Source organism: Nomia melanderi, chromosome 7, assembly GCF_051020985.1.
Source record: "Nomia melanderi isolate GNS246 chromosome 7, iyNomMela1, whole genome shotgun sequence".
Classification (NCBI taxonomy): domain Eukaryota; kingdom Metazoa; phylum Arthropoda; class Insecta; order Hymenoptera; family Halictidae; genus Nomia; species Nomia melanderi.
The window spans coordinates 6,708,717-6,732,952 of NC_135005.1; the positions used below are offsets into that span (position 1 = coordinate 6,708,717).

The 24,236-nt window shown below is 30.8% G+C and overlaps 1 protein-coding gene across 3 annotated transcripts; it reads left to right on the forward strand.

Annotated features, from left to right (window-relative positions):
* The first annotated feature begins 870 nt into the window (after positions 1 to 870).
* LOC116424211 (dnaJ homolog subfamily C member 5) lies at positions 871 to 23,499 on the forward strand. Of its 3 annotated transcripts, none has more exons than XR_012998995.1 (7): positions 871 to 1,108; positions 2,182 to 2,320; positions 3,023 to 3,175; positions 3,509 to 3,646; positions 7,284 to 7,340; positions 11,684 to 17,121; positions 18,334 to 23,499. XR_012998995.1 is itself a non-coding variant. In XM_031970310.2 (7 exons), the coding sequence occupies exons 1-7, from the start codon at positions 1,089 to 1,091 to the stop codon at positions 18,399 to 18,401; spliced, it is 735 nt and encodes a 244-aa protein (XP_031826170.1). In that variant the 5' UTR covers positions 871 to 1,088; the 3' UTR covers positions 18,402 to 23,499. The 3 variants fall into 3 exon arrangements, 2 of the variants coding, with proteins under 2 accessions (XP_031826170.1, XP_031826171.1); XM_031970310.2 differs by having other exon boundaries at positions 11,684 to 11,843; XM_031970311.2 differs by lacking the exon at positions 7,284 to 7,340 and having other exon boundaries at positions 11,684 to 11,843.
* The last annotated feature ends 737 nt before the right edge of the window (positions 23,500 to 24,236 follow it).

A 24,236-nucleotide genomic window follows, 5' to 3' on the forward strand; every position in this document is an offset into this window, starting at 1 on the left:
CGACCTCGGGGGATCGGGGGACTTGGTACGCTGCCTGTACACGGGACTGATGCGGTCCATGGCTTTGTATGGGGCCCCTATGTGGTTTCCGATGAGGATGGCCAGCCTGCGCAACAATTCTTTGCTGCGCCGGCTCCAGAGGTGGATGGTCATAAGGGTCATCCGCAGGTACGGGATAGATTCTTGATTACGCGGTCGACGAGATAACAGCGGTGCAGAGCACGACCTCTCCGCATTGCTGATAAGCAAGGAGTACAAGGGTGGAGAGGAGGTATACTTCCCCTCTCCGGATATGGGGCCGGCCTTAGTAAAGAAATAGTCGTCCGGGCTTGGGGGAGCCACGGGTTAGTTCTGTATAGTCCTCGTAGCTCCCCCTACAAAACCTGTAGAAGGTCGCCGTAAAGGTTTTAGTGGGTACAACCCCACACTACCGCTCGACCGGTCCCCCGGACGGTCGGGGGTGTTTGGTGTTAAACTTTCTCCACGTAAAAAAAAGGAAAAAAAAATTGTTATCCTATGCAGTTCAGAAACAAACATTTCAAAAATTTTTAACAAAATTAGAACTAGAAGATACACTTTCATAAATTGATTATTGTGTAAAAAGACAAACTTTATTAAATGTATTTAAAAACGATATATCTGCACAAATTAAATGACTAACTGATTGCATTTAATTTTAGAATACAATATTTCTGTATTAAATGTTTTAAACATTTTAAACAGGTAAATACAATTGTATTCTTTTCGAATTTCAATTTCTTTAAAAAATATATTTAAAAGAGCGCGCTTATAATGCTTTGTACATACAATCTATGTGTATATACAAATTGATGTTCCATTCAGGTGTTCATATTTAGGTTTGTCGTTCGGTGGCGCCAGTTTGGTGCAATCGTGTCCACTTTTGGTACTAAAATATTGAATTCCATCCTCTGCTATCACCCAAAACGACATCAGTTCAAAAAGTTGCGTGCATTTAAAGACAAAAATTATGTTCCTGTAGTAGAACGACGAAATTTCGAAATCAGTTTTAGACTTCTAATTCTAATTTACACTTCATATTAATCGAAAGACCGTACTTCCATTAAAACATGGATGGAAGAAAAATGTCGTGAGTATTTCATTACTACTATTTAAACATTTTTAGCTTCTGGTTTATTTAATTTCTTTGTAAAAAGCCAAGATTTTGTGTGAGTAATGTTTTGAATATTAAAATGCTCTGCAAATTCGAACAAATGATAGGTTAAACATCATTGTTCCTTCTTTCTTCGTTGATTGTAATAATTTTACCATGACGTATTATTAAACTATTGAAAATGTAAAAAGTGTTAATTTTGACAATTGATGATACATAATTTCGAAATAGATGTCTTTCGAATATTAGGTTAGTTTACTGATTTTCAATTATGCTTTTAACACCAGTGTAAAACTTATTGAAAACTTTGAAGAAATGTAAATGATATATTTCACTATTGCAATTTTTATGTTTGAGACGTAACTATGATTTTTAATATTTTAAATTGTGAAATATTTTTTACTTCTAAGATTACAGATTATAATTTTGCTTACTATATATATTGAATATTAAATTATAACGGTGGCCTTTATCTTAAGCTTTTGAAGATATTTTAAACTTTTGATACATTTTTTCTGTTTTTTCTGGCGATTGGTAGAAGTTTTTAAACAATAATATCAAATAATATTACTTGTAATAAATTCATGCTACATGTAAAAGTATTATGTAGTGCTTCTTATTAACCCTTTTCGCTTCAGACATTTTCTTGGTATCATAGTGCAACAACTCTGATACTTTTTTATAATAAAGTATTTACTAATGAAAGACTTTGTTTTCAAAGCAGTAATTTAATTTTTTATTCATTTTATAAGTATGGTTTATTCTAATATAAATAAAATTTAAATTATACATTTTGTAATTCGCTATGGTGTGAGACTTTTATGTAACCGTGCTAATATCAAAATCTATGTATTGGAGCTTACAGAGTTTTCAAATATATGACAAATATTTGCTGTAGCAAAGCCAATGGAATGTTAAAGATTAAATATATAAGTGTCATAAGCAAATAAATTTGCATTGTGGAAATGGCTGTAATAAAAATAGAATAATATATGTCAGATGCATTTAGTATATTTAATAATTCATTCATTTACTTCCATTTCCTTCAGAACATCGGGGGATACCCTGTACCAAATTTTGGAGATTCCAAAAACTGCCACATGTGAGGATATTAAGAAGACTTATAGAAAATTAGCATTAAAATATCATCCTGATAAAAACCCAAATAATCCAGAAGCTGCTGAGAAGGTAAATTAAATAAAAGAAATTTGTTGAGATTATCTTATTGAATTCTTCGTAGTTCTTCTATATTTGTAGCATGTATGTTAAATAGTATTAAGCTAATGAAGTTATACATTTTTTGGGGCATATGGACATTGTATTTATGGGACTTCAATATAAATACTACCAAAGTTTATCTCAAATGGTCAATGACATTATCATGGTCATAAGTGAGTTGATAAGAAGCCTAAAGCTGTATTTTCAAAATGATTCAAATCAGTTTTTTCTTACACAAGTGTTTAATATTTTTTCTTTTATAATAGTTCTTAAAAAGTTAAGACTATGCTATAGGTATATATTACTGTGGTGTGAAGTAATTTTGAACTACACTTAAACTTTACATGAATAATTTAGTTTCCTTTTATTTGAAGAGTTCTTATAACTTTATCTATACAACATAAGATATGTAAGATGAAAATATTAAAGTAAATTGAATAAGTTTTAGATTAGATAAGGTTTTATCCTGATCGGGGTTACTGTTTCGTGGAACCATGCAGTTTATTAATCATTTAGTAACCATTTCAATATTTTTAAAAAGATTAGAAATATGGCAGATTTAATATTCTAATAGTTATTATTAGTTTAATAAAGGAATAAATGTTTTTCTTTTTAAATAAATGAATTATAAAATTTTAATGTATAATCAACATGAATGATACTGTGTTTCAGTTTAAAGAAATAAATAGAGCACATGCTATATTAACAGATTTGTCGAAACGTAACATATATGACAATTATGGATCCCTTGGATTGTATGTTGCTGAACAATTAGGTGAAACAAGTGTTAATACCTGCTTCTACACTACTCCTACCTGGTGCAAGGTAAGTCCCTATTAATTTTTATATTTTTATATAAACCAGTATTAATACAATATTACTTCATTAATATTAATCACAAATGAGACGACTGTTGTCTACTATACAGAATATTGAATATTTATGGGTTGTATTGTCATTTTATATTTATTAAAGATAATTAACGCAGCTGTTTTCTTTTTAAATTTTTCTAAATGAACATACATATTACATTAAAAAACACAATCAAATAAAGATGTCACAAGTATCTCTATTTCAAATTAAGTCGACAATTGGTTTTAATATAGTCTGTTTACTTTTTGTAGTAAATAATTATAAAAAATAATGTTCTTGTTACAGGCACTTTTAATATTGTGTGGTCTGTTGACTGCATGTTATTTTTGCTGTTTCTGCTGTTGCTGTTGTTGCTGCAACTTCTGTTTCGGTAGATGCAAACCGATACCACCAGAGAATAGTGGAGTATACCATAACCTTCAGGTAAACTTAACATTTTATTATTTAATTATAAAATAAATAATTGTAGATTGGTTTAAATTTTATATTAGGTATAAAAATACACACACCTTAAATAATCTTATTATACTGATTATTATGTATTATAGCTATATGCACTTTATTTAAAAATTTGTTGGATGCCTTTGCTGAAAAGGAACTCCTTAAAATTTATTGAAACATTTAGTGGCATTAGGAAGGCAAAAAATTAGGGTAAATTGTAGATGATGGTTTGAATGTTTGAGTGATAGATTTATTATGAAAAGTATTATTATTTTTGAACTTTCTATTTATCCAAGTTTTATAATACATTTCTGTAATATTTATTTATCAAATATAAATTCAATTTGTAGTACATTATTTTAATTTTTTGACTTGATAAAACTTGCACAAATTTTTTTTTACTGTCAATTTCATTATTTTTATGATTTTTTAGTATTTCGGTCTAGCTGTTTTCAATATATTCAGTTTTGATTTTGAATGTAATATTTTAATTAATTTTTAAGGATCTTAGAATCTTAAATTAATTCTACATTTTTTTCAGTCGAAGGCAAATAGTTTTGCAGTACATAAAATTGAATACTTTTAAATCAACAGAAGTAAGCATATTTTGAAAAAACAATTTCTATATTTACAGATAGGAATATGCTTTATATTTCTATATTATTACAAATTAATGTTCGTATTTGATTAAATAAAGTATAAATTTAGATGAAAATATTTGTTGTAGGACATGAAAAATTGTTGGAGAGTTAAATATTTTTTTTGTGTATGTAATGTTAAAGATCATATTAAAAAATTGAAATATTACAATTTAATAGGAAAAAGTGCATGATGAAAAACCTTATATATATATTAGATTTTGTATCTAATGTTAACAGGTAATATTTACTGATTTATTTATTACACATTTTACACCTGCAAACATTGAAGTTATAATTAAAGTATATTGTTAGAGTAGAGAAATAGAAAAGATTGTTCCATTAATGTTTTGGTGAAGTCTAACATTAAATTATTAATTAGAATTGAAAAAATTATAAATTACTGAACAAGAACGATTAACTTACATCATCATTGAAGAAATTCCTGTACCTGCATCAAAGTTACATAGACTAAAATTGTAGATGGTTCTGTAAGTTTTTACCACAATTTCTTTATACATACATATATGTTAACATTGTCAGTAAATATCTATTTTGAACTATAATACTCTAGAAACAATATGCTAAATTATGGTAATGGTATTTAATAAGACTATGAAACGACTGAGATCATAAAGGAGAAACAAAGTATTTTATTATTGATAATGTTGAGTTACAATTACGTTGCAAATCATTTCATATCGATTATGCACACTTTATTAGGAAATTTCAATGTTACATTGAACTCAAATAGATTTATTCTTTCATATACAAACTTATTTATTTTAAACTGAGAATATAAGTTTGTTTACAAATAATATAAGTTTGCTCCAATTCCATATGAAGCTCTTATTACACGAATAAGATTAAATTATGTAGTAAACTTGTATACAGAATTTTCCTTTATTTTCAGTCTTATATTCTGTATTACATTAACTTAATTTCCAGTATAATTATCTATACATCCTGTATATGTAGTAGTAGTATTAGTAATAATAGTGTATTTGGTAACAGTTGATTTAATTTGATTAATAATCGAAATGGTGAGTTATATATTTCATTTAAGTTGCACCATACTTTGTTTTCGATTTTGTGTAATAAGTGTTAACTATTTCTTTCACCATGAATTTCTTTCTGTATACACTGCAATTAAATGTAGGTTTAATATAGAATCACTTAAAGTAATTTCGTTTCAACGTGATCACTTGCACGTGAAGTTATGACAGTGTTCTGCACATGTGAAGTATTAAATTTGATGTGAAACTACTTTTTTTTTTCTTCGATCTGAATTTTTTACATAATTTGGAATTCATTATTATTAATTACAACAATTTTTAAGTTGTTTAGTTCCATCTTGATTTAGTTTTCAAATGATACTATAATAACATTTACATGTTTATATGATTAATCGTTATCTATAGCGTGATTTCTCCAAAATTTATATCAGAAAGTTTTATCTAATTCCTAAATATATTTTAGACAGCAATTTTAATTTAAATATATTTTTTGTACAGTACAATATTATAAAATAGTTGTTAATACACACTTCACTTATTGATAAAATTATTATATTTGATAGTGCCTAGAGGGAAAGTGTTTTTACACAATCTATTTTTATTTTATCAACATTTCTCAGAAAGAATCATAAATTTTTAAGAATCCTCATAAAATAGTAAGTTCGTGGGCACTGTTAAAAGAAAAAGTATCTCAATTAGGTAATCATCGGGTATAATTGATTGGAGAGCAGGATAGGGGATCCTAGATACATAGCAGTGAAGAATTAAAAAGATAGGAGTAATATTGAAATTTTGTTTCACCATACCTGATATAATATGTTTGAATATTGCTAAGTTTTTTGTTGATTAATAAAATAATCGAACTATTATACAAGATATACAATTATAAATGTATAATAAATGTTTTAAGGGGTGAGTCTTCAAGCCAAAATAAGATGAAAATGAAGAGTGATGTGGTTTCGGCTTGAATAATTATTACCACTTTAGTTACAATGAGTGATGTTCATAGTGGTAGGACTTATTTGTGTCTAAAATCTTCTCCTTAAAGTGTAGGCTATTAAATGGATTTATGGGCACATGCACAAATTTCACAGAAATTTGAATCTCCTTTGAGGCTCTGCGTTCATTAAAACTTATTATGATTTTCAGCTAATTGTATCAACTACAGCAGAACCTCGATTATCTGAACTAATTGTATTTAGAAATATTCAGATAATTCAAAGACTCACATTATAAATACATTGCATATGAAGAATTATTTATTAAAACAATTTATGACATGCATATTTATCATTCTTTATTCTTCCAAACTATAAATTTTTACTTAAAAAGAAAAACGTTTTATTTCAAATGACCGTCTACGTTTTAACAACATAATCGAGGTTGTTCTGTACACCAAAATTAACTGTCATTGACATTTCAATGTCTCCCAATGGATATTATTTACAGTAATTACTTCTCAAACGGGATCCACACAGATTTTGTCAGTTGTAAATAACGTTGTCACCAAACTATTAAGAACATGCCTTGCATGCTTTTTAAATGTGGTTACAATATAAAACTATATTTTTATGATTTCCTTGAAGAAAAAGATAAGAAAAACATTACGAACAAACACGTTGAGAACTTTCAGGAAGCTTATTATCAGAAATTTCTTAACGAAATGGTATAGTACGATTTTATTCTTTGCTCGCAAATCAAGTCACGTCTGATTTCCATTGATTTCCTCGCAACCATTATCAGAATCATGTTCGCAGACTTTATCGGTGTCTATTTTCTTATTTTTTTTTTCTTTTCCCTCTTCGAACGCATTCGACTACCTTGTCGATCAATCATCCCACCGAATCACCGATCGAACGATCCGCAAAATCTTCCCGGTTCAGCCTAGCATGCACTTTTTACATACGCCTTTATTTTATGATACGATAGATTAGCGGTTTTGTTTACGTTGTTGTTGTATTATAGCGGGACCTGAATCCAGATGGTGATGTCGTGACGATTCAACCGAGAAGCGTGGCCAAGGTAAGTTTTTCCTTTCAGTATCAGTGGTTCTTAGTTCTGTAAGAGTACGTCGAAGTTTCTTGGAAAAGTAATTTCTTTTCTTTTCTTTTTCTCTGTACACGGAAGCGATTACAATTATCTATACAGGGTGTCCCATTTTGATCTATAAATGTCATTATTTCCAGAACTATTCGTTATTTAAAAAAATTCTCGAATGCAATTTTCTCTGTCTTGAAAGGTTCTTGAATTTTATTTTTGTGAAGAAATATTTTTTTTAACGAGTTACTGCAAAAAATATTACCATATTTGAAAAAAACAGTAGTGCCAAATTATTGCCCTATCAAAACAGAAGAAATTGCATTTGAGACATTTAAAAAAATAGATTATTTTTTAAATAAACTGAAGAACAGTTCCAAAGATAATTGACGAGTTGTAGGAAGCCCTGTAAGTGCCCAAACCAGAATATTATTTATTTGTATCTTTATCCTACAGTATACAGTTTAAATGTAACTTTCCTTGTTAATACTCATTAACACTAGAACCACTATACCAGACAAAATGACTGGTTTCAGTGTTTTTGTTTCGCAATTATAGATACCTTGAAAGCATTGAATATTCGAAATGATTTTCAAGATAAATAGTTTCACTTGAATACTATAACGAATGTCTGAAGAAACTGAAAATAATCTATTATTACAATTTTTATAGGGATTGCATATGAATCATATTTAATGCTCGGCAGTTCTAGTCTTAATAATACCTGTTATCCATAATACCGATAATATTGAAAGATTAATATTATAACAAAGTAACATTCTTCCCCCTAAAATGCTTGAATTACAAATTTTTCTACAAGTATTCGTCAATTGCATCCACAGATTAAAACTGGACACTCTGTATATGTATTTATCTATCTAACAATTGTGAATAATTTGTTTCTGACGATTCGTTAAATTTTATCGTCGTTAACGATACAATAACAAACGAACACCGAGCAACCCTAAACACTTTTCTTGTCTCGATCGTGTTGGTTCGGTTGTTTCTTTGATTTTTCTTGCTTCCAGTTTCGGTTTATACTTTTTCGTAACGATTTCGTTGGTTGTAAATGATGTAGTTCTCGATCGGTACTTGGGTCGCTCGAGACACGTAGTTGCATTTAGAATGCATTTTAATTCAAAGTAGTATTCGCGGGAAATATTCGAAATAGACACCCAAGGTTACGTTTCTTACGCAGCGTAACGAAACGAGCTGAGAACCATTGAGACGGATCTGTAATATGCGTTGTTGTTCGGCTCACAATCATTTCACCAGCTTCTTGTACTCTTCTCTTAACCTATTTTCATCCTGATTTCACACGTCCCTTCCGGTCTCAGAGCAGGAATATGTAGAACGTGAATCGCAGGTTGGTATGTCATTCAGGGAATTGATGGTACATTACACACGTACGGACGTTTTGCTTCCAAGGTATACCGCTTGTTTTCTGTTCGTTGTACCGTGTATTATAATACCAACTTCTCGATATATTGTAATTCGTACAGAATCGCACTGCTATTTTGTATCACGCCAGAATAATGGTATTTATTTTCACTCCTGTGCTGTCAATACTGGGACTACTGAGCAGTCAAATTGGCTTTTTAACATTTTTCTGTAGAAGCTGTAAGGGTATATTGAGATTTCGATTGACGTATAATTTAGTTTGCGTGTTACTAAATCTATTTGTTGAGTATTTTCTCGGATAAGCGTCTGTTAGTTTGTTAATAATTGTGAAAGAAGAATTGTGGAATTGGCCATTTTGACTCATCCAGTAGTCCTGATGTTAAGATTGGTACTTGATGGTAGGGGTCGAATCCTGAAACTTAATTTTAGCTTCGCGTAAAGTAGTATGTTCATGGTTTCGAGTCTACCTATACCTTTGTAAAAATATTACTGGAAAATTCTAACATTGAGAATTAACATTAAGAACAGAAAATACTGAGGCAGCCACGCGTTACAAGCCAATAGATTTCTGACAGATGTTTGTCGAAATTATTATTCAATGGTACAAAGGTAGTTATGTTATAAATTTATAATTTACTTTGCGATTAGGTTCTTACTTTAACGATAATAGAACACAGGAAATACTGAAGCAACCATATGCGGTGGGCCAATAGATTTTTGAACTAAAATGATTTAAAAGTAATATATCTTGTGAGAAATATGACTGTTCAATGGTGTAAAGTTATTCATATAGTACCAAGATTTATCTTATAAGAGTTACCTTATCGTTAAGAATTGTAACTCTTGAACATTCGAACATAAAGAGTAATATTATGAAGAAAATGAACGAATGTTGGAGTTTACGCAGACAACGGTGTCGCTGAAATGGTAAATTCCATTAATTTATTAATGGATTTTTATCGGTAACACATCGACGGATTTATTAACTTCTATCTTCAGCATGTCACTGGTTAGCACCAATTCCGATTTAATGTTCCTTATTCGTTTGATTTTAGATTGTGTATTTATATCCTCTTGTGTACCACATGATTCACAGATTATGTAGATAATCGTATAAATTTAATCGTCTGCGCGGCACGAAAGATAAATGTGAGTTGTACCATTGCGAAATCGAGCCGTGCAGGTTGTTTTCTCGATCTTTGTGATTCACAACTTATCGCCTGTCAAATGAATTTTGAACAATCGTTTTATTTATGAGAAAATCAAGGAAATTTAATTTAATAATAGAACTACTGGTTATACCAATTACAAGAGTGCATTTATTAAAATTTCGATTGCGACTTGTATTTCAGTTATTTTCGTCGTAGATGTAATTCATCGTTAGTAACTTGAAAATGTTTTATTTTGGCTGGTTGAATCACCTCTTAAATGTTCATTAATGGCCTAGATGCAATTAGAAGCGACGATAATAGCGATAAGAGACAATACTGCGTCAGAACTTTATGCGAGAACTAAGGGATATTTAAGGACTCATTTAAGTCAGGAAGAAGTATTGGTAATTGTGGAATTATCATGGAATGTGATGCTGATTTTTTGTGTAAGAAAACTTTTGTTGAAACTGTTAAAATGAACCGCTCGGTAATTGTTTGTTTTTAAAAAGGAGGATGATTACAGAGACAACTGGGATTATAAAGTTAACTTCTTTTTTTCCTTATTTAATTGCACGAAATTTGGATAAATTGCTATCATTGTATATTAATGAACGTTTTTCCACTTTTACGGTTGAAAATCATGATTTTAAAAAATTGAAGGAATGATAAACGTTTTGAAAAAATAAAAATTTTTGATTACAAGTTTAAGAATAACATAAATATAGTAAGGATTGCGATCATAAAATATTTTTGACTCTGAATGACCATTAGTGTAATTCCGTTAAAATTTCCATTAACAAACATTTTATTCCATTAGAAAAGAAACGAATTAGTTGACCTCGAATCGCTTTGGGAGCAAGTGATTATAATGTAATACAATTACTTATATATATGTTCCTCCTCTTTCCGCTGTACGAAATTATTAACAAACTGCAGAATTTTTCTATGACAAAATTTATGCGGATAATCATGATGTATATAATCTTATTGGTTTTCTGTTAATCGACTGATTTTTCGTACAACAGCATGTAGTTTTAACTTTTACAGAACCGGCGAAGGCCCTTTTAGAGTTTTGTACGAAATTCAAAATTCAAAATTTTAAAGTTTTGAAGTTTCGAAGTTTCAAAGTTTCAAATTTTCAAATTGTCGATTTAAAAACTCACTATTTTTATGAAACATATTGGTCCTCTAAACGTTAATAAAATTTAACTAAGTATTACTTTGCGGACAAAGGTTTTTCAAAGCATTCGGAATCTTGATCACGAAAATCTGCATTATTTGTCAAATTTTTAAATACAAACAAAAAAGAAGAAAACTACGTATTAAACTTTTGTTGTTCAACACGTTGACGCCGTCGTGTACCTCTGATGGTTCAAACTTGTCACATGAAACGGTTTGTACCATCAAACACGTAATCCATGAAATTGATTTGATAGATAGGACATATTTCTATGTAATTGAAAATAATAATAATTAATAATTATTAAATAATGATAATCTGTAATGATTAATATTTAAGTAATTAATAATAATGATTATCATTAATAATTATTATCCATTTAAATTCAATGTCTCCAAAAGCTTCAAGAATTTCACTGCCAAATAGGTAGAAACATCAATTACAGTGCCAGCGTCAACATGTTAAACAACCAAATTATTTGTCTTCAACTTTTTATTTTAGATGCGAAAGCCCCGATGTCCTCAGTACAGCGGCATTCGTCCACAAAGGGTTAAAACCCGCACTAAAGTCAGTTGTAAATGCTTCTCTTTTGGCAGGAGGAAGAAAGCGATGATGACGCGATCACGGCGCAACCCCAGGGTGCCCCGCAGAACAGTTCTTCGAACCAGTCGATCTTCGCCATGCCGCCACCGAACGCGACCGCCGACGAGAACACGAACTTGAACAGCGGCGCCGAGAAAGTTATTTACACGACCGGTATTACGAGCACTTAAACCATACACTGCATAACGCACATTATTACTTAGCCGATTATTGTCCCCCCCCCCCCATCCAGTCATACCTTTTATTTTGCGAGCCTACCCTTCTTCCCTTTAAACCATTGCTTTCTTCTTCTTTCTCCATTAACACTTTATCTACCGGAAGACTATTAACAAGCTTCTTAAGGGCTGTCACCGAACTGCAATTTAACACTAGAGTTACGTGTCAATTTGACGCACATTGAATTTTCTGGACGTTACTCAATTGTGATCAGCATAATTTACTGCTTCAATATCTAGCAGAATGTCAAAACATTAACACTTCGGCAACCGCCTAAAAAAGACTACAAAACTATAACCTTCACTAACTTCAATTGAACTTAATCAATAGAGGTGGTTAAAAACTTTGTTTTATAGAAGTAAGAAGGTATTCGATGAATTGCAAATATTCTCAATTCAAGACTTGCTAAATAACAAAAGAAAAATGAATGAAATAAAAGGTAATACGTTGGTAAGTGAAAGATGGGAGATCTCGTTTGGTTGGCTAAGTGTTGAAGCATGTGAAATATGACTTATGTATCCTAATTGTCTACTTTTGAATCTCTAATTTCCAAGATCTAAACGGACGAACATTGTTTCTTCTAGGGACAATAGAATGTACTCTATAAATGACCGTAAACCTAGTGTTTCGAAGGAAAGCGATTAGATTGTATTTCCCAGAATGATTTGTTGAGTCAGAATTGCCATTGTTTTTTCTACTGAAATATTTGTCAAGAAATTCTTGATAAAATTTTTAATAACTGCCGGTAGATAATGTGTTAATACCTTGCACCCGACAGGGTGCGTTGTTACGGGTCGTGCCGCGTGCAAGCACGCGTGATCGCGATGACGTAGGCCATTAAGCGTAATCCTAATCGTTCTGTAATTTTAGTGGGTAGTTACGCGCGGCAACGTTGATTACAATTCATCACTTTGCCCGATGACTGGATTTTTGAATTGTAGTTTAGTCATGCAATCGATAGATTGCGTTGGGAAGCAATGCTAAACGACTCGGTCGGTCCTCGGTTAGAGGATCACATCGGTCGTGCTTGAGGATCGCTAACTTATTTCGTTGTACATTTTGAACAGCAATAATTTATTTTGAACGTGAGGTGTTGAGAATCGTGACACGTTTTATATTTCGTTTCCTCTTTCTTCAATTGATAAATTGCGAATTGTAATTGAGACGATCATGAGATTTCAGTCCTAAGTCTTGAATTATAATTGAAACGATAATGAAAATTGTAGAATTTGTTGGTTCAGTGTACACATTCGATGCGCCATAACTTTTTTTTCTTGTCTAAGTTAAAGGAACTGTTTCTTTAGATCTGTATCTTCGTAAAGAAATAATGCAGTATTTTCTTATTATACCGAGTGCTTCATTATAAATTAATCTAGTTCCGAGTAAATACTAGATACATTGAAATAATGCGAAAAGTTTATTAAAATGATCGATGGTATATTGTTTTACGTTGTCTCCAAGTTACACGAGTTTATTATACAGAAGTTCATTTAGAATAGATTAATAAATCATTTTGCTCGCTGCAGTTTAATTTTTGTAATAAAAGCTTGCTATAATGACTTGCGAGGAGAATGAAAAATTTTTGAAGCTTGATAAAAAGTGTAATGGCACGAACATTTTTGTTAACTTCTATATTATTTCTGTGTATTTATTTTGTTACGGAAATTGCGTCTGTGTATTATAAAACACCCTGTATACGAGTCATTTTAGTTCACCGAGTAATGTGTACCGAGGTTGAGCAGTTTTCTTCCATCGTAAAAGGCGATGATACCGTATAACTTAAGTATTTGGCTTATGAATCTTTCCTTTTTTCTTACGTTGTCTTACATGCATGAATTTTTTTAATGTAAATTTTCTAATGTTTATCACCTTGTGTGCGCTTATTTTATATTGGCTCGGTACCGTAAACTTTTTAAGTTTAGTTACAATGCTCGTATTTTGTCGTTCGTGATATCTTAAGTCGATCATTTGATAATATGTAATTGAAAATTAATTAGCAATGTGAATTGTAACAATGTCATTCTGAATGTTGAATATTATTACGTCATTGGTAGTATACTGTACCAATATCTGTGAAACGTATTACTCCGATAGTAATACAAAAGTCGATTCCTTCTATTGTTTGTTACGTTTTGAATGTAAGCAACGTTTCTGGAATTTAGAACTTTACATTGAAAGTCGTTTTACGGTTTACTGTAAGGTTCCAGATAATTTTTAACAAGTACACCAATCGCGATATCGTCTCGTAGGCTTTTATAGAATTCAATTAACTTTTCACCCACTTATGTCTAACTTAAGTTCTGAGTTGATTACATCAGACTTAATAACAGAATCTAAAATGTTTGAAACTTAAACTGTGTGAAAGTTTAAACGAAATATGTAGAAAAATTGATAAGTAGTTCTTTGAGTCTTCGTTACGGTTTGTTAGTTTTTAAGTGACAGTGGCTCTTCTGGAAAATTTGTCCGTGATATGTGATGGGAATTGATTGTTACTGTTTCCAATTTTTGGAGATGTTTCTGCTGACTTTATTAAGATATGTGTGTCTCTATCCAGAGATATCACACAAGTTGATTTCAACAAGAAAATGATCACTATGATAGTCTTCTGATTTTTCATAAAATGAAACTTTATTGTTAAAATGTCTTCATTGTCAGCTTGAAAGTCTTCACTATCTCTTGGTTCAGGAAAAGCTCCATTGTCGCTTCATGGCTCGTATATATAGGGTGATTCTGGGTGAGATGGTCCGATCGTATTTAAATTATCAAATATCTATATTTTCAATTATTTTAGTAGTATACTGAATCTTGCACAGATGCCTACTTAACACTTGGACAATCGCTTAAAAAAAACTGTAACCTTTCTCATTAACATTAATTGACATTGATTGTGTTTTTAAAGTGTTTTTAAAAAAACAAAGAAAAAATAAACAAAATAAATGGCAATACTTTGCTAAGTGAAAAATGAAAAATCTTCTCATTCGGTTAGCTAAATGTTAACATATTCTTCATATATGTAATTTACTTTCATAAATATATTATATTTTATTAGGTATTAACGATATTATGATGTAATTGTTTTTTCAAAAAAAGTGGTCCATCCCTCTCCGACTTAGCCTATACTTTTCTTCAAACACTGTAATGAAGTGTAGAATTTCCAATACGTCGTATGAAAAGTCAACGAGGTATTTACTTGTCCGACGTTGGCTTTCTAGTTCATATTATGTCTTCGTGTACGTGCACGCGCACTCTGAAAACAATATTGTCTAATTCCTTTTAATCGTTCTAGAATATCGTCCAAATCTGTTTATTTATTTTCAAGGTTTTTATAATTAAAGTAAATCATCGTCTTCTATGTTAAACGACAAAAAAGATATGGCGAATCGACTGTTCTTCGTAATGTCATCGTTTTTCTTCCAGACGAATTGAGATTAGAAACGAGTGGTAAAAACTGAGATCTTTTATCCTGTGCAAACCAGACTCTTAATCTAACGTTTGAAACAGAATATCTTTGCTCTTATAACTAGGAAAAACAGAATCGATTTTTAATAACATATTTTTAATTTTTTTTTCCTGTGTAGAGGTAATTGTTTACACAGTTTATTAAATTAATTACGTTACGTATATTTAAGGAGGACTTACAGTTTTAATTTGTCCAACCGGAGCGAGCAATCTAAAAAAGAGATAATCGAAGAGCGAATTGTGTTTAATACGTTTCCATTTTTGCAAAAGTGAATATTGTACGAGCAATCCAGTTTTGTTAGAATTTATTCCAGTAAAAGATATCTTTTATTTTTGGTAATTTGTTTACACAGTCATTTAACATTCTGTAAGCATGTGTACTTGAAATAATGGAGAACCGTGCAACCGTGAGGCCGATAAAATGATTTTCCGTTATTCCAAGTATTATGATACGAAGTTATTTAAATATATTTGTAAATTAACATTATAACGAATGCCGTATGCGTACGCGTGTGTTAGTTGCATGTGTGCTTGTGAAATGATCGCCACCATTTAGTGAATGATCGAGTAAGGAATATTTACTACGTTATTATTTTCCTTTAGTAGGTGGACCTATGGTTTTAGTATGAACAGTTCATTCGATTAGTGCCGCTACTCCGTTGAACGCTTCTGTTTCATTGATTTGTAGCCTTCCCTCAAGTAAAAGAGACAAAGAAATTGTATTCTTCGACAATGAGAATCCTTTTTCCTTTGGGCATTCGCTCTTTAATGTAAATACATTTTGCCTTATTTTGTTGTCATGCTTGTATTTTTTCCGTTTTAGCATTTACATGCTTTTCTTGTGGTTCCATTATAACATCGATGGCGCAAGTCAAGGAAAGTAGATACCGCAACACGTTCCCTTCCAACTTTTACGTAACTGCAGTGCAGTAACGCAGAGGCTTCTGTTGCCATTTGGAAAATGTTAAGTTGCTTCGTTGGATAATTTTGAATAATTTCAAAATAGAGTCAACTTTGTCACTGAAAATTCGGTTATATCATAAATATTGAAAAATGACAAAATAACAATTGTTCCTTTATATTCTTTTAAAATCTCTTTTTAATTATTTCATTTGAATTATTTTATGCCTCTTTTGTAGATGTAATTTCTTCCCTGTTTTAATGAAAATATTTCATACATTCCATTTTAATCATTTTCCTAATTTCGGAATGTTTTTCTACATATTTATACTTATACAGAATTTCCAAAATTAATACCATTTTGCGGGCATTGTGTGCATCTTTCTTTTTTTTTAAATAATATTAATAAATAAATATTCTCTAATTGAACTTAATATTTTAAAGATGACAACTCAGGCCTCTTTGAAGTGCTTCATTTGCTAAGTAATTTCAACATGTTACTGTCCTGCAAATAATTAGTCTCCTTTGAATTTTTAATTTAGCATTGTGTTTCAATCTTTTTTTCTCTGTGATTTAGTAAGTAATTTTTTATCGAATAATTTTAATGTATTATTATTATTAGTAAATTACCATTTCATTTGTAAATTACTGGTATAATATACATTTAATACGGTAATAATGCAAATAATCTTATTTGCTGTGTTATTTGTTCCATGTTAGTCTGCTGAAAAAGGTTTTAACCTTAAGTTTTTGAAATGGGATAAATTGGAAAATCCAAAATGGTATCCAAAAAAAAAAATATATATATATACATAAAGTGTTCGGAATTTCAGATGCTATTTCGGTGTTTTCAAATGTAAATATTTCACACTATTTAAAATATAATAAGAAATACATAACTTGTGCCCGCGAAATATGGGTTTTATGTATGAAATATTTTTAAACGCTTTACAATCAACATGTATTTTGCTTTTCATTAAAGATACTTTGATCAACAAATATTTTATGTTTACTGTATCGTAGAAACATCTTATTTTTATTATATTGCCATTATATTTTATTTACAGTTACTACAGCTATGTTACCGCATAAACTTTAAGCTATCGTACCTAAACACATATACCTGTAACGTGAATACCGAAACTGAAAGTAGTTGTCAAATTCTTTGTTCATAATTTATTTCGAATATTTAACTCCTTTTATATGTAAATTTATTCATATCGATACAAATCTCATGCTTCACGTATAAGAAATGTAGAAAATTCTGAAACGTGATAACCCTGAGAAACTTTCTAAAAAGCTATCCTAAAGAAAAACAATTGTTATCATGTTTCAGGATTTTCGATATTTTTCAATCATATCAATTTCTTTTAAACGGAACTCAGTACCATACGAATTAACACCTTCGTGACCAGTGACATATTTACAATATTCAACATTTACCATTTTGCGTAAAAAAATGGAATTGCTTTCACGTATATTTTTACCTAAAATCGTACAGCATGGTGCAACGTGCAGAAAGTTGACAAGATTTTTTCTCTAAATCTCATTTGCATCTTATACATACGATTTGTTGCACTTAATATTGCATTAAATATTGTAACCATAAAGATTGCTTATGAAAAAAACACTAGTCGCAAATGTGTTCATTCTCAAAATGAAACGTACCGCAACTGATCAAATGATCGCTTTTAGAATTTTATTTCAAATTGTCCGTTTTTCTTCGTTTATTTAACTATATACCACTTCCTATATTGTCCGACTAGTATTTTTCAATTTTTGTCTTCTATTTCAATTTCCATAAAAGAAATGTTATTTGATCTGGTTACGGTAGAAATAGGTACATGCAAAGTGTCGCTATGTTTAGTGTTAACACTAGAATTACCGTAGTTCTAGTGTTAAAAGAAAAAAGGATTTCTAATTCCGTTTAAAATAAGTCTAGATAGTTTTAGTTCGCTCATCTTTTCGTGGTCTTAAACGCGAAATGAAAATCATTCAGTAGCGTAGCAATCTGTTGGCATAGTTGATCACTGATTAATCGATTATTCAATTTGTATTTTCCTTATAGCCGCATCTACAAATCCTTTCATTGGCGCAAACGCTGGCGCACCCGCCACAGGCCTTACAAAGTGGTAGTCACGGAAAATTGAGAGTATAGTACACATATGAACGTGAGAAGATCTTGTTGCGTAATTATTGGCCAGGTGGATTTTTGCTTGCACCTGCTATGAGCTGTCTAACGGTGTCCTCTCGTTGGAGAACGTGTCATAAAATCGTCTCGCCTCTCGAATCGAAGTCAGGAAACGTTTTATGATATTTTTAGGCTTGGCAAGATTTACAGTCCAATAAGACGTTTCTCGCAAGAATATTTTACGTTGTCCAGGAAACGTTAGTATTTATTATTTATGGACGATTCATGAACTCCAAGGATTGACTGCAATCAAGCTCGTCAACTTCGACAATTTTTGTAACCAAATACAATTTTCTTTTTTCCATGCATTTTGTAGGATTGTGTTTGTGTATATTGTCCAGTTGTAGAAGTTTAGTTTTTTCATAGTATTTTTTCAATGGATTATTGACTGGCCCATTCGAACTAACGAGGATGTTTGAACGATGAAATGAAGTAAATGTTAATTAGTCTAGTTTAAACACGAATGCTGAATAAACCGAGAATTCAGCGAGAGAAGGAATGAAATTGGGTGAAATTGATGTGTACGCACGAATCCACCATGTTCACCGCAATCAGATGAAGACAAAGTGCGATGCGAAGGAGCCTCGAAGCATATAAGTTTCTCCTTCAAGCACTCTTGAATATTCTCGATGATATAAATAATACTATTATATTGGAAACTAATATTTAACGATAACCGTTCCGTTTTGTTCGTGCATGAAAATATACAGAAATCGGTATGCGTATGTTTCTATATGTATACAGGGTCGAGCACGTACGGTGCGCCGAGAGAATGCCGTCAGAATTGAAATTGGTATCGAAGAATATTATTTGACGAAGTTGAAGTACTTGACTCGTTATTCGTTTCCAATCGTGTCTTCCAATATAAATTTTCTTCTCCAATTCGTTCGAAGATTTCGAAAAATCATCTGGTTAACAGATTAACCCTTTGCGGACGAGGATTTTTTGAAGTATACAAAATCTTTCACAGAGGAAGTTAAATTGTATTACACATCCAGCTCTGAAATTCCAGCGAAAAAAAATTATCCACTATAATTATTACTACTATGTTATTTGAACAATTCAATAACTTTTTGTAACTTTGTATTCTGAATACGAAAACTTGACGACGCCAAATGACGTCATTCGTCCGTAAAGGATTAAATGATACAGTGTTATTAAGAGTAGGTTTAAGAGTATGATTAACGAACTGTTGCAAAGAATAATTGCTTAGCCTGAGAAAGTTGCAAAAGAAAATGTCTGTTTTCATACTTTTTCATTATACATAGATCGGATCATTATCCATGAATTGGTAATTTTATTTGAATCACTGTATGAAATATTCTATATAAATTCTGTAATTAAAGTCGTTTTCGACGGTTGCTTTCATATTAAGAAATTAGCTTCTCGTTGAACAAAAAATATTTCTAAATGTAGAATATCACGTGCTGACATTTTTCTTTGCTGTTTCAGCAATGTACTTTTACCTTCTTGCAATGAAACGACAATGCGAATGCGTGAGTAGATGTTGTCACGCTCAAACAATCTTATCAGGAGATATTTCTGTCGTGTGTTTCATTAATTCCACGTTTATCTTCTCGAGATCTATAACTGTTATATTAAATATCAAACCAATTGTAACTAAGACACCAATTACACTCGTACAATCAGGGTCGTTGAACCCTTAATCAATTCGAAGAATTGTATAATCTCTATTATTTTTTGCGAGATTATTCTATTTGTATCTAAATAAAATGTATCATTCGTTTGTCTTTAAAACATAATTAATAATAGTATTCTATCGATTATTTGTCTTCAAATATATTTTCAAATTTTCACTGGAAATATTTTGTTGAACAACGAATTAAATCTTTGTATCATGAATCGTATCGATACTTTCGGATCAATACAAAACTAAAAAAAAAGAACGTATATGCTTAAAAATTCTTTCAACGTACTTCAACTTTGCGTGATAATATTTCTTATACCAAGAACGTCTTCGGAAATTCGAAAATTCGAATATTCGATTACCAATCGCCACATGTCTCGCGTAAGTGTCCCAAAATTATTTGGCGAAGAATAGGCTAACATTTCGGCGAAAACGAATGGCACATGAAAGGGTTCTCGGTGTCTTAACACAAAAACTACCGGACGGGTCAAATTGATCTACTTCAGAATTTTTATTTTGCAAATATTTAATTTATGAAGACGTTTTTACGAAAGATTTCTAATTAAACTTGTGCATTTATATAGATGCAGGACTAGAATTCATAATTTTTTATAATTTTTATAAAAAATTGGAAATAAGTCACCCTAATTGTTCGGTAGTTATAATGTTAATTAAATTCTTTAAAATTAGCGTTTCTTAACCCTTTGCCGTACGATTACCTTTGCGATTAAGCTCTACAAGACAAGGTCTTAACACTTTACCGACCAGTAATTTAACTCGAAAATTATTCCTTTAAAGTTTTGATTCTGTTGAATCGATTAAAATCTCTTTGAAGCGATTAAAGCAATTTAATCTAACTAATACGATCTAGAACGTTCTTATAAAGACCTATACATATTACCTTCAGATAAGAATCAATAAAGTGCAAACGTAACTTAATTTGTGAACGGTTCGAGTCGTAGAAATACGTTTTATGTATCACTTGTTCTTTCTATAGCAAAAGTAAAAAGAAAGAATTATTAATTACTTGGTATCACAATTCTTACGTTACACTATTATCTACAGTCCCTATCAAGAAATTAGGATCACCCGTACGTTTTACCATTTTTCATCATTTTCTTCGGTATCTATAGTATTGTAAATCCAAAGAACAATTTGATAATAAGTTTTTCATTGGTCACATTGAAACCGAGAGTTAAACAAAGTAATTAAGCCTGAATTATAAAAAATTAACAGGGAAATTACCAGACAGAAGTATCAGGTAAGTAAGAAACATTTGTTTTTGATCTTATCAATAGTGGTTCTAATTTTAGATCAGGGACTGTAGTTATTTACGTTACTGAACAGTTTTATTCGACATCAACTATCTTACATAATTATCGGTAACCACCGTTACAGTCATGTGTCAACTTGTGACCGGTCAGCAAAGTGTTAAGTAAGTCCTTCAAAAATGGTGTCTCTCAATTATCTTCTCTTCTCCTGTCCTTAGCTAATAATTTTGGGCCACTCTGTATATGTACTCGCAGCGAAAAGTTTCGAATGGTTCCGGGAACGATAAAGGCTTAACGTTGTATACGAAGCGTTTCACTCGATTGATACACATATACTCAAATTTTATTTCACATTCTGAAAGATGTCAGGCGGATAGAATGGTCCCGAGGTGAATCATTCGTTTGTATAGTATATAATTAATTATCCTCGTTTCCGATATCACCTTCTATTCTGTGAACATTGTCTTCTGGATGGAGTTGTTTAGTCTCTATTAGGATGATGTGAAATTAATGCACAATCTATGAAGAATTATTTGTGTCTTTTCGTCAGGACCAGCATTGTTTTGATCTAATTCAAACGATGGACTCCTGCTAAGAGAAAAAGAAAAACAAAGATGTTAGTACACGATCTATCGTGTAAGTAAGTAGTTGGTTGTGCAAGCCGAACGATGACGATGTTATATAAAAAGTCAAGACTCCAGTGAGTCTTCGGATAGAATATAATACTAATTTACATGTACAATTTCATTATGTAAATCCCGATACCGTAGAGGTGTACTGTTTGACGCACCCTTCCCTGGTTGTATATGTTACGCTGTACTATTAGATGAGGAATTCTAGGCTAGGCTGACGGATTCGGCTGATCGATCAGTTTTCGTTTTTCTTAATCAATTTTCTATTGGTTTTATTGGGTTGATATAATAATTTTGGTGTTTGTTGTACGTGGCGAACAAACAAATTTTTTTCTTCGAAATAAATAATTGTTTTTAAACTGTTGCAATGCGTGTAAAGGACACTTCTTCCTTCATTTTCACTTAGTGTTTTACTTAGTTATTTCTTACGAAAAAATGTGAAAACTTTTGCATCAATTCAATAATTCATCATTTTTGATACCTTCGATTATTAATTTACTGCTAGGAGATCACTTGATGGCTAGGTTGAAGAATGTGACTGATTCATTTTTCTCAGTCTGTTGGCTTTATTTCGATCATGATTATATTTTCGATCTTTAGTTTGCTATTCGCTGATACAGTTACACGTAACCAACGAAAACTATAAAACAATACTAGAAAAAGCTGTTTTATTTTGCTAGATGTCAAATCATCTCCTAGCCTAAACACTGTGTCATATCACTGATTTGAACTTTTTCTTTCGAAAATTACGATCAATCTGAGCCAATCACTAATTGAGAAGAAAATGGCGAATAAGTTCAACAAACAATCAAAGATGCGACTGTATCGATACAGTTGTGTAAAGAATTTCACGATAAAGTGATAGGTTAAAAAATGAATGAACGTAAATGATGAAAATTGTTGAAGGTAGTTGAATGACACTGGTCTCCAAATGGTTGCTCTTGTTGATTTTTTAAAATTGAATTTTTCAGCTAATTGAAATTTTCACTGTTTAAATCATATTAATTTAATTTTTTTTATTTTCTATAGTTAATTCAGTCCTCGACAAAGCTGTAGTTTGGCTCAGTTGTTAGACACCTAGAGTACAACATTTTCTTCTTTCGTCTTCATTAAAAATTTTGATCGTGTAGTTTTTATAATTATATAAAAATATCATTGTTAAATAATTCTCTTAATAAGTATGTAAGAAACAATTATAAAATACTTAATAAGCACGAAGTACTAGATAATTTGCTCAGTTATAAAATATCGGGAAGTTACATATGTAACTGGGGAAACATACATATTATTAAGGGAGCACGTAATTTCGAAATGAACGCTGAATTCCTCAAAAGGCAGTGATTTAACCTTGATAATATAAAATGTTTTTTTTAAATGAATTGAAATTACTTTCGCCATGACAGTTATACACGCATAGATGAATGGCTATTATTGTTATGAAATTTTCAAAATTTATGTTGTGAGTGTAAGTTAGCGTTTTAAGTGCAGCGGTTTGAAGCACTTTCAGTTGAACATTTGCGGATTGTTCATCGTTAATAATGGAGTAAGACGTTAAAACTTAAACAATGAAATACAAGTAAATAACAGTTACCCACGTGTAAATAAAGGAATGAAGAAGCATCTTCCAAGTAATAATTTTATTTCCGAAATGTTCTTTTATTAAGTATCCAAAAAAAGTTCGTGAGGGTTCCTAAATCAAAATTTAAACACAGAGTAGGTTGTTGAAAAATTATTTTATCTTATTCAATACCAACAGTATAAACATAACTTGCTGTTAATACTAATTTCATTCATTAACCCCTTGCTCTATGATTTATTTCTTACTTATTTATTATCATGAAGATTTATTAAGAAAAAAACGACACTTAATGCTTATTCTATGTCTACGTTTAGTTTAAATAAATAATAAATTATTTCCAAATCGTTAATAAATTATTAGAAAGGTAATATTTAATTTGTATTTAAAAGAAACAAATAACATTTACATTTTTCAAATTCTGTATAAAATTGTCATTACGACTTGAACACGGTATCGTAGGTCATGGGGTTGAACTAGTAAAATATTAATTGAAATTGAATGTCAATTCATTGCTAACAAGAAAACGAACTTTTTCTGGTACCTTAATAGTTTGTTTTCTATTAAATGAATATAAATCCGTATAGAAACTTGAAGACATGTTTTGATCAGCTTCAAAATGTATTTTGACGAATTTCGAAATATACCTCATG